The sequence below is a fragment of the Octodon degus genome, unplaced genomic scaffold (genome assembly GCF_000260255.1).
Source record: "Octodon degus isolate 3935 unplaced genomic scaffold, OctDeg1.0 scaffold00033, whole genome shotgun sequence".
NCBI classification, from domain to species: Eukaryota; Metazoa; Chordata; class Mammalia; order Rodentia; family Octodontidae; genus Octodon; species Octodon degus.
Genome location: NW_004524609.1, coordinates 7,199,287 through 7,210,739, shown reverse-complemented (window position 1 = coordinate 7,210,739; position 11,453 = coordinate 7,199,287). Strand labels below are relative to the sequence as shown.

General features: G+C 54.7%; 1 protein-coding gene across 4 annotated transcripts in view; it reads left to right on the top strand.

The window, feature by feature from the left end:
• The window catches only part of Rgs9 (regulator of G protein signaling 9), a 122,145-nt gene that overhangs the window by 109,826 nt on the left and 866 nt on the right, over nt 1-11,453 (top strand). For 2 of the 4 annotated variants that reach the window (XM_023714170.1, XM_004630044.2), the window contains 2 exons: nt 5,187-5,656; nt 7,036-7,429. The exons of 1 other annotated variant lie outside the window; for it this stretch is intronic. In XM_023714170.1, the coding sequence (XP_023569938.1) occupies nt 5,187-5,656; nt 7,036-7,186 (621 nt within the window). In that variant the 3' untranslated portion in view covers nt 7,187-7,429. Of the gene's footprint in view, nt 1-5,186; nt 5,657-7,035; nt 7,430-11,453 lie in introns of those variants that run through there. One more of the 4 variants, XM_023714172.1, reaches the window with a different exon arrangement.

Sequence of the window (11,453 nt, the reverse complement as noted above, 5' to 3'; positions counted from 1 at the left end):
ATCACTATCACCACCACCATCCCTAGCACCAGCATCACCATGACCAGCATCACCGTGACCATCTCCACAACCATGACCATCACCACCACCACCATCACCATCGTCACCATCACAACCACCGTCACAACCACCATTACCACCACCATCACTATCACCACCACCATCCCTAGCACCAGCATTGCCATGACCATCATCACCATGACCATCTCTACAACCATGACCATCACCACCACCACCATCACCACCAAGACCGTTTCCACCGCCAGCACCATCACCATCACCATCACTTCTGTCACCATAATTATCACCATCATCGCCGACATCACCACCGTCACCACTACCGCCATCACCATCTCTCGTCAAGATCACTTTCATCATTATAACCACCCTTTCTTATAGCTTTGTGGTCTTAGCGTAAACCCGTGCTTTTTGTCCATCTGTCAGTATTGTTCAATACAGTAGCTCATCATTCTGTGCTATTGAAGCTATTCCCGGAGGAATATTTAAGTATTATTGTCCCTAACCATCATATTTCTTTACTCTCAGAATCCTGCTGATAGGCCTCTGAGCTCTGCAGGGGAGATTAGGATATGGTCAAGGTAGGGGGAGGGTGAGGAATCCATGTCACATACCCATCTGCAGCTCTTGGAGTGTCTGGTCAGCCCCGTGGTCCTGTGTGTTACGGCTGAAGTAAGGGTCGGTTCCAAGGGAGAAGGTCGTGTGCTGGACCATGTCAAACAAGGTGACTCCTAGGAGAAATGACAAGGTCGTCCGAATGAATTTTCCCCAAAGGCGCCAGCTTTGCTTATTTGCTTTTGGGGAGGTAGGAAAGGGAGAAGAAGAGAGACAGGAAGTGGGACACTGTGCCCTTCGTGTTGGCCCTACGTTTGATACTGCAGCCCACTGTCCTGCTCCCAGGAAGCGAGTTCAGACCACAGCAGTTCTCATCCAGCTGCTGTGGTTAGAAAAATGAATTGCATTTCTGCACCATCTGCTTTGCCTTCCATTACATTGGCTGTGTTCTCATGTTAACGTACCTGCTCCATTTCATGCTTCTCCCTTCTATTCTGGTTTCTTTGCACAATAAAAAAACAGCAAAATCCAGCTCTCCTCTACTTTGTCTGTGTTCTGTCACATTTCTTTGTCACATTTCTTGCATGCCACTGCTTTGCTATCACATGCCAGTGCAAGGTGGGGGCTGGGCTGGAGAGTGTGGGTTTCCAGGAACAAGCTCCAGGCATCTGTGTAGGGGCCAGATGCGGACAAATCATTCCACTTAGTGGCCACTGGTTCAGAGGAAAGGGCTGGATCAGGCCAGGTAAGTGAAAAAGATAGTGACCTATTTGCTTTCTTGTCATTCATCTGGGAATAAAGCAGGTGCTAGAGGAGGAGAAAGACAGGGATGAGGGGCAGGATCGGGGAGGCTAGGAACTAGGGGAGGGCACCTGGTCCTAAGAGGTAGGTTCTTGGTTTATTTGCACCAGCTCTACGAACCTCAGATTTTTTCTCTCCAAAGTGGGGTTGTAATAGGAGTTTATCATACATTGTAAGGGAGCGGGGCTCAAGTTAATGAACCCAGGGGCTTCCACTGTGATACCTTTCTACCTCCTTTGACAAAGCCTCTTTCCTAGTTTGGGTCTTTTTGACCCACACTCTGGATTGCAAGTCCAATTTGGACTCTGCAGGCAATGAGACAGCAACAGAGAAGCTTGCTGGGGCCCGTGGGCCACAGAGGCCTGGGCTTGACTTCTCGAGTAGTCACGTGTTCTGTGTAGTCAGGGGCTTTAGTGTTCTGTTACTGTGCCACAAATGACCACACTCAGTAAGAATTCATTAACTTACAGGTGTCTGGGAGAGGCCGCGCTGGTGTCTTGTTGTGAGACTCCTCCTGGGCCTTAATTTTCTGATTCCTAGAATGGGGTGGTTATAGATTCACAGTGTCTGGCCTGTGGAGGAGGCGTGTGCTCCATTATGCTGTCACCCTATTTCACCTGACACGTCTTCCACACGCTCCTCTGCCCCCCAGCCCTGCTGCACCATTGCTACGATTCTTGGAGTGTGGTCCCCAGGTAGAATTACGCCCTGCTGTAGAAGGGAAGGACTGGTAGAGCTGAGTCCAGAGCTCCTTGGGCTTCCAAGCAGGGAAACCCATGCCGTCAAGGCACTGGGAGATTTAGACTCCGAGGGACCACTTTCTGTTCAGACGTAAGGCTTTCTCATTGTGTCCTTACTTGGGAGAGCTGAGGAAGCTGTCTGGGTTCTTTCACGAGGGACTCAGTCCTGTTGCTAATCCTTTCCCAAAGGCCCCACTCCTGATACCATCAGCTTGGGGTGGGGAGACTTCAGAATGTATGAATTCGAAAGGGACACAAACTTTTGTCATATATAGGAACTCAGTTCCTAAGGTCATGTGCAGGAGATTGGCCAGGCTGACCGCATACTTAGCACAAGGGGTCATAGGCAGGACCCCAGTCCTGGGTGCAGGAACTCACATCTATTTCTGGGGTGGCTGTCAGTGCAGACTGCTCTTCCTCCACGAACCACCCACAGGCCTCGCCACATTCTAGTCCAGCCACAGAGAAGCTTTGCCTCCCTGAATCTCTGCCATGTGCGTCTCTCTGACTTCTGTCCCTAGCTTCTAGACACAGATTCAAAGGGGCTCGCGTGATGAGGCCAAGCTTACCAGACACTGTCCTCTTGGAAAAGCTGACCTTGGGAGTGACTGTCCTGACAGTTCTCACCAAGACTCAAGGGCAGGGGTGAGCACCCCAGGACCTTCTTAGATTTCTACCTGCTACAGTAAAGGTACCTAGAGCCCGGGAGGTAATGGATGGCTGGGCCTCAATTTTGGGAGTGTAGCTTAGAGCATCTGGCATGTCAAGTAGATGCTCAGTGCATGCCTCAGTCATTGCATTTCATCTGGGTCCAGCTTTCTCTCCTGGAGTGCTTCTTGGGAGAGTGGGTTCCACCTGGAGCTGCAGAAGGGAAGGGCTGTTAGAAGCTTACAGGTCACCTGGTGTGTCAGTCAGAACGTGGGTCCTGAGCACCCTCCAATCCAGAGTCCTCTTTAGTGGGGCGGGGTGGGGCTAGCATCTACATTGGTAACCAGCACCCTGGAGAATCCGATGTGGCTGCTCTGTAGGTCACCCAGGGACACCCGACCAGTGGGTGTACACCCCAATGTGTGTTAGCGAGTTTGATGTCAAGGGAGCCTTTCCAGACACGCAGTTCCTTGGCTTCTCAGAAAATGAGCCTACCCTTCCGTGGGATGGGGACAGTGTTGAGCTGCTTCACCAAGAAGTCCTGGGGGCTGACTGCAGTTATCCATGATCATGAGCGAAGTGCTTGGTCCGGCACCTTGCATCTGCTAAGCCTTTGCTGTGCATTTCCAAAAATAATCATTGTTACTAGTGTAGCACCCAGCAGCCTGGGGCTTGGCTGGGACTCCCCACCTGTGGGAATCTGGGCAGCCGAGCAGTAGCCGCAGCTGCTCTTGGGAATGGGCTTGCGTCTGAACTCCAGGGAGCCCACCTAAAGCACGGAGGTCCCACTCATCCCACCCGGACTGCTCAGCCCCTGTGGGCACTGGCCTTGTCCTCTCCAAAGACACTTCTTGGTGCACCTGCATCTCTTGTTCAGTCTGAGCCTGGTCCCTCAGATGTCTTAGAAGCCAGGCTTCCCTGGCCAGAGCTGGCCTCTTCCCTCAGCCTCAGGGCAGAGCTTGGCTGGGGTGGGGGCACATGGAGGCCTCCAAGCAGGACGTCTCAGAGGTCTGTTTGCAGCAGTTCCATCTCAATAGTAGCATTGATCCAACTGCCCCTGACCCTCATCTACCCTAGACCCTCTATCTGTGCCAGACTTTGACATGGTATGTGGCTGCAGCAGGCTTTTACAAAGGGAACTCAGTGAGTTGAAGCCACTGGGCTACATCTGCTGCAGAGGGAAGAGCCTTATGGGGAGTCCCGATCCTACTTTCTTTTGGTGGCTTGGACAAAGTTTCTTCAGGCTCTCTGAGCTAAGTTGCCACATCTACCAGCCTGCCTGAACACTTAGGTGCTGGGCCACAGCAACCCAGGGAGGCCAAGGTCCTTGTCCTTCATCCATTGGGCCACTCTTGGCCCTGTACTGCCTGCTTTCTCTGGCCATCATGCTGAGGCTCCCCTCAAGGTGCCTCAGTAGCTGTGGTCGTGTGGGCCAGGGAAGGTTTCAGTATGAGATAAGGTCCCAGGCTGCAAGAGGCAGTAAGGCCCAAGCTGGGACAACTTGTGCCATTTCGCTGGTTCTGTCAAAGTGTTGAATTCTCCGGGCCAGAGGTTGAGGTCAAGGATGGAGATGGGAATGGCAAGGGTTGGGGCTGGGGGTGGATCAGCTTTTTCTCATTTGGGAAATGAAGGATGACTGAGAATTCATCCTGGCTCACTCCCGCACCCCAGGCCTAGAGGGAAGATGGTTTGTGTCCTGGGGTACCGCTGTCTTGCCAAGGAGGCCTGGCCAGGACTCAGGGGCAGACAGGTGGAGGGACAACCTGGGATGAGCTCTCTGAATGGCTGTGCCATTGTCACACGTGACCTTGGGAACCCTGCTCAGCTCCCCAGGAGGTAATGCTACCAGGCCTGGGTGGCAAGGGTGTTAGGGTACCTGAAGTGAGCCCCCAGTCTCCTGCCTGGGTTATGGCACACAGCGGAAAAGAAAGAGCAAAAGATGAAATAGGGTGCAGGTAGGGATCTGGGATGGCCAGTTCTCGGAGAACCAAGGGCTGGGGCCAGCCAGAACCTTGGCATTTATTCCTTAGGTCTGGGTCAAGGACAGTGAACGCCGGGCAGTGGGTGTTTCCAGGAACAGGGATGGTGACCACGGGGGAGGCTAGGAGGAAGAACAAAGCCTTCTTGCAAGGCCAAGGAGGAGACAGGCCAGTGAGGAAACTGTAGCTCCCCGAGGTTCTTGTCATCTCCAGCGGGTCTTACCTTGCCCGGCCAGCGGCCACAGCCGTCATCAGCCCTAGGGCTTCCGGCGGTGAGCAGGAAAGAGCCGGGCGTTTGCTCACAGTCTCGCTCCAGGGCGGGATGGGAACCTTGACTCAACTTGAGAGCTGTGGGTCCCCTGCAGAAGGGGCTGAGTTAGCAGAGGCCCCGCGGCCAGCAGCCAGGACTGTACCTCACTGCCCCGCGCTCTTCTCTCCACCGCAGCCCGGCCAGCACCTGGCTCCCAGCCCCCACCTGGCCGTGTACACCGGGACCTGCGTGCCACCTTCTCCTTCTGGGCCCCTCTCCCCATCCTGCCGCTCCCCGCGGAGGCCCTTCGCTTCGCCCAGCCGCTTCATCCGGAGGCCCAGCAACGCCATGTGCCCGGCACCCCTTCAGGGGGCCCTGGAGAGCTCCTCGGGCACGGAGCCCAAAGCGGAGGCCGGCTGGTCCGGAGCCCCCCGCGGGCCCCTGGCTCCCGAGGGCTGCGAGGCCTCCAGCACTGACCGACCCGGGGCCCCCAGCAAGGCCCGGTCGGCCCTGTCCTTCAGCAGGTTCCTGAGGCGGGGCTGCCTGTCCTCGCCGGTCTTCGCCCGCCTGTCCCCCAAGTGCCCTGCTGTGTCCCACGGCAAGGTGCAGCCCCTGGGCGATGTGGGCCAGCAGCTGCCGAGGCTGAAGCCCAAGCGAGTGACCAAGTAAGCACCCAGGAGCTGGAGCTGCACGCGTGGCTGGGGGCCTGAATCTCTGGTCTGTGGTGTGGGTGTGTGGTCGGGGGTTGGCCTCAGTGGGCCACGAGGAGAACCCTGGAGAAGGCGACCATGACCGGGCTGCTCCCGGCTCCAGTTCGCTGGGAAGCCTCCTGAAACCGTCCTGCCCTCTGTCTTCCTGAGAAGGCGGAGAAAGGCACAGGTGTCTTTTCTTCTCACTGTTAATTCCCTGTCCCTGCTCTTCCCTTCTGCGCCCCCCTCCCGGGCCTACCAGTCTAACGCATTGTGGCATTTGTAAGGGGGCAGGAAAGATTGGTAGCTGCCGTGGGGACCGGATGTGGTGAAATCCTAAGGCGAATTCCAGCCGCCTCTGCCCCCACCTTCCTCTGAGGTGCCCTTACTTCCGGTCTCCTAGGTGCCCTTACTTCCCATTGCCGAGGTGCCCTTACTTCCGGTCTCCAAGGACACCTGCCCACCCCCTGCTGTATCCAGCACACACTCCCTCGGAGGAACTGGAGGGATTCTTGTTGCGGCGGTGGTTTCTGGGACAATGACAGTGCCCAGCGTTTGCCTTGAGCAGTGGCCTCTGTATACTCTCCACTTCAGGTGGCCCTGCAAGCCTGGCCTCTGAGAAGCCCATGTGTTCTGACACAGGCCACCAGGACCAGAGGCGAGGCCCAGGGGAGGCCTGCTAATGTCTGCACCAGTGGCAGAGAGCAAAATTGCAGACAGTGCAAAACCAGGGACTAGCCTGGGCCTGATAAGATTTAGGGAGACAGTCACAGGCACCTCGGAATCAATGAACCCTGCTTCTGTGCTTGGAGAAGGGAGGTTGCCAGGGACACTCAGGGTGTGTGGCCTTTGCCGTGCTGTGTGCATGGAAGACCTGGCCCTGGGTCCATCACGAGGGGGAGCAAGAGGGAGGCTGGCTCTGTGAGAGGATGCCGGCTGATCGTCTCCACTGCCCTTGCCGAGGGCATGGGGCAGCTTGGCGGCCACTGTCACACCTGACACATGGGCACAGGGCTTTAAAACACTCTTTTCCCAGGGGCTGCCAAGTTTTGAGAAGGCAGTTCAAAGGGGTTGAGGGTTATGTACTGCTATGTCCTACAGGAGCATCCCAAATTCCTCAAAATCCTACACATTCAAGCCCTTCAAAAATAATAATAAAGCTCATTCAGAATTGTCTTTAACTTAGCAGCAAAGTAGGACTCCCCAGCAAGGGGATCCCCGGAGCCCATGGCTGCACCCCCAAACTTTGGGAAATGTCTGTGGCGTGCTAGTTTTCCTCCTTGGGGCTGTTGGGGTTCTTTGGGGGTTCGCTGTCTTTCTGTACTTTCATTGCTTGCTTTTTTGTGTGTCTGAAGCTTTTTCCAGATCAAAATGGACGTGCCTACAGACATTGGGCCCTTCTTGATGGATTCAGATGACACAGGGACAGGAGAATCTGGGGACCGGGACACAGAGAAGGAGGTCATCTGCCCCTGGGAGAGCCTGGCCTCGGGAAAGGCAGGCTGAGCTATGCTCCTGGCCAGGAGATACTCCTGGTGAACACTACCAGACAGGGCCGTGGGGTACACTTGATGTCAAGCCGAAGTGCATTGATGTGAAGTTGGAGGCTGATGAGATGAACGGATAGGGTACGGGGACACGCACTCCAGCTGGCTCCCAGGGGCCACCCCTTCCCTTCCACTGACTTTCCCTTGCTTGGCCAGAAAAGCATGTGGACCAGAAGTCCCTTGCTGCCTTACTACCAATAAAAGGTGAATTGGAAGTTTCCTGGGTTGGACTGTTAGCAATTATTCAGGAGCTGAATCTCCATCTTCTTGACTTTGTGACACAGGGATATTGAGGCCTCCCAAGAGCTCTCCATCCCTGTCCAGATGGGGTTGGGGGTGATGCTTTTGCTACCTGGGGCCCCTCTTGGGGAAGGCACACTTAAGAGTGTCAGATCCTCCAAGAACTAGGCCCCGAAGTGAGGCGTGTCGGGGCAACACTTGCAGAGGACAGTGGGTGGGAACCCAGGTGCAGGTCTGACCTCAGGGGATGGAGGTAGAGACCAGGAAAGTCGTTGGTGGCAGCAGTTTCAAGGAGCTGTGGGAGGGTCATCTCATAGGCATACTGAGCCAGTCACTGGCCCTGCAGTGACATCACTGCCATGCGTGGTCACCAGCTGGAGCCCTTGGGGATGTGCCGGCAAGGACATGCTGGTGGGTCATGTGCCACAGTGGTGACATCGTCAGTCTATCCGCGTTGGGTGCTCTGAACACCATTTTTGTGTCTGTTGTACGCGGCTGGCAGGTACTTCCAGAGGTGTAGCCGTTGGCTGCCCCTTCCACCTCTCCTCCCAAGTACGCATCTAGCGTGCATTTACTCACTGACCCCCCTTTCATGTGCTCAGCACTGCGCTAGGCCTGGCAGGGTGCCTGAGATCAGAACTCCTCGCCCCACTGATTCACTTAGTGATTCCCAACCAGGGGATGAATTTTGTTCCTTAGGGGACACAGGGAAGTGTCTGGAGTCATTTTTGGTTGTCTTGATTGGGGTGGGGGGTGAGGGTTGCTACTGGCATCTAGCAGGTGGAGGTCAAGGGTGACCTATAACACACAGAGCTCCCTACAACAAAAGATTGTCTGTCCATAAGTGGTACCACTGTCAGGAGGGTACAAGTGACACCTTTGTCCTTGGCTTCTGCCTCAACCCTGAAGAACTGCCCCAAAGGGTCCTACTGGGAACATGATTGGTGTGGACCATGGGTTGAGATTAAGAGCTACATGGTGAATAAAACAGTTCTTAAAAGTTGCATAAAAAGCCCTCCAAGAAGAAGAAAAAAAAATTCCAGTGCTTGCAAATCATTCATTCTGCTCCTCCCCTGGAATCCTCGGCTGCACGTGACTCAATTAGTAGATAAGAGCCCGGACTTTCTGGTAGCCTCTGATAGCTTATCTCACCTAAGGCATAAATGCTGGGGCCGTGGAAGCCGCTCTGCACACATCTAAAAATGAATGTTGGGGTAGCTGGGCACGGTGGCACATGCCCGGAGTCCAGTACTCTGGGAGACCGAGGCAGGAGGACTGTAATTTCAAGCCCAGCTTGGACAACTTAGTGACTTAGCGAGACCTTGTCTCAAACATAAAATTTTAAAAAGCCGATGAATGTAATTCTATGATCAAGTCCATTCCTATAAAACAAAGCAACAAAAGTGAATCTTGCTGCGGCCCAAACTCTGACTCGCTGATTCCTTTAGGTTGCCTGCAGAATCTTCCGCACTTCAGGGGTGTTGCTCCACTGCCCCACATCCGCCTCCATGTCCAGGAGGAAGTGATGGGACGGACCTGCTCTTGGTTCACAGCCTGCACGGAGCCTGCAGCCTTTCAACTCCCGGCTCCTTGCTCAGGGCTTGCTCCTGTGGTCTCTCTGAGCCTGCCAAGAGTCAGGGCCTTGGAATTTTCACTGAAACCAATTTATGAGCAGCCAGACTGCCAGTGTTCAAACACTGGGAAGGAAGATGTGGAGAATGGGTGTGGGGGACACTTGGGTTCCCCCACTCTGGAGCTGTCACTGTCTTGGAGGGGAATGAAAATATATTGATGGCTGGGGAGATAGCTCAGCAGTATAAGCACCTGCCTGGCAAGGGCAAGGTCTTGAGTTTGATCCTTGGTACTGCAAAAATAAAAATAAAAGTAACTAATAGAGAATATTAGAGAGAAAGCAAAAGGGAAGACTGCTTAGGTTTTGGGGTTGTTTTTTTCTGCCACATGTAAGTGCCCGACAACGCAACCATGCCGTTTTGCATGATGGAGCACTGGCTTTTCTCTGATTGCAGCTGTGGCGCTGCAGGTCACACTCCAGGTATGCCACTGGGAACAAAGTCCCCTCCCTTCCCAGAGCTGTTCTTGCTCTGCAGCAAGCTCCCTGCTCGTGCATGTGGTGCCAGGTATGCAGGACCCGCCTCGTCCCTTTCCAGCTTGGGACAGCAATTGAATTTCCTCTGCTATCTGGGGGTGGCAATGTGATCTTCCTCAGGGGGTGAGGAAGCTTATAGGATGACACACAGTACGTGCAGGGCCCTGGGAAACCCTCCACTTAGCTTAAGAGAGAACAAAGCCCCAGGAGGTGGGCTTGTGACTTCTAGACCTTGGCCTTTGCTAGGCTGCCACCTGCCCAGTACACTGTTCTCTAAGGAGCAGATGGTTGGCACCTACTGTTTACACTTAACTTTCAGGGTTACAGCAGAAAGAACCCCATTTCAATATCTCATTACATTAGGCAGCATCCCAGGAATGTGTCTTGACAAGTGACAAGCAGAGCAAGTTTTTCCAGGGACCCAGTGCAGTTGTCTCTTTGCTCTCTGAGGAGGGCACCCTGTGACCCATGCGAGAGGCCTTGCACTTGCTGAGCCCCAGGGAGACCATACTGCCCCTTGCATATTTGCTGGGACCATGAAGGAGCCCATGCTGGCCATACTCCCATGGAGTCCTGTGGTGCCCAGTGCAGGGGCTGGGGATGGTGAGGGGGACCAAGGGCTGTGAATACTTCTGCCTCAGAGGCCCAGCTCTCCATGCAGGGTGGCTGGCTCCTCCTCACGCTTCACCAGAAGAGGGAGGCAGAGGCTCACGGATCTGAAAGGAGGAGCTGGGATTTTCCTGTAAGAGTTCGTGGCTGGAAAGGCAGGCAGAGAATAGAGAGAGGCCTTTCCTTCTGGATAGGGTCCATGAGAGGACTAGGCCTCTGCTGGGCACTTTGTCCTGTCCTCAGACCCCAGCCTGGGAGCTGGCCAAGGCAGGGACTTGGGAGAGGGAAGCCTCCTGCTGGGTCTCCTTTCTGCCTGCGTGGCCCTTGGTGACTTTATGTCCCCTGGCTGCTGTGTGCAGATGGGGACCAAGGGGAGGAGGTTTATCCCTGGTAGCTCTGGGTGAGGGTTCAGACTCTATGGAAAAACTTCACCAGAGAGGAAATTTCCTCAACCTTGTCACATGGGCCAAGGTCAGAAGAGTCTGTCCTTGGGCCCATGGTCATCCCTGCTGAGCTCTGACACTAAGAATGTAGACAGTGAAGTCCTTCGCTGAGAGGAGAGGCCAGAGGCTGGGGCATCCAGAGCAGCCAGCCCAGCATACGGTCAGAAGAGGGGGAGTGAGCCACCTTTTCAATTCCTCAGCTGATGGCAAGGACTTCCCGTAAGATAGAACTCCAGAGGGGAGCTGACGTCCCTGATTCTTGGAGAACCACCACTGGGGAGGGGCCTGCAGAGGCACAGCACCCAGTGCCATGTGAGCACAGGCTGGTCTATGTGCTGCACACACAGGGCACTGTGGGGTGTGGGCTGCTGCTGGGTGTGCGGGCACGTGACCCAGATCCCAAGACAGCAGTCACTCAGGGCGACGCCTGTGGAAATCATCACTGGCGGTGGCTGGGAAGCTCAGTACTTATAAAGAACAGCTGTCTCCCTGCCACAGTGTTTAGGGAGAGGAGACACAGTGTGTGAGACAGGCACTGGGATCCCCAGGGGTCCCGCTCGAGTCTCTCCAGAGCCCTTAGAAAAGAAGTCACACAGTCCCTCTGCTAACTTCTGTTCGCTGTCTTTAACCCATAAGCATCCCTAAGTCTTCTTGTCCTGAAAGCCTCCTCTCAGAAAGTTGGGGATTTGGACACTTGCCTTTCAGACTCACATTTAAGGGGCTCCTGGGGAAATCCTGTTCACACTTCACTCTCACCACAGGGCTTCTGGCACCCACATGACCACCCTCAATTTGCAGGGGCGATCTGCCAGCTTGTGAGTGGTACA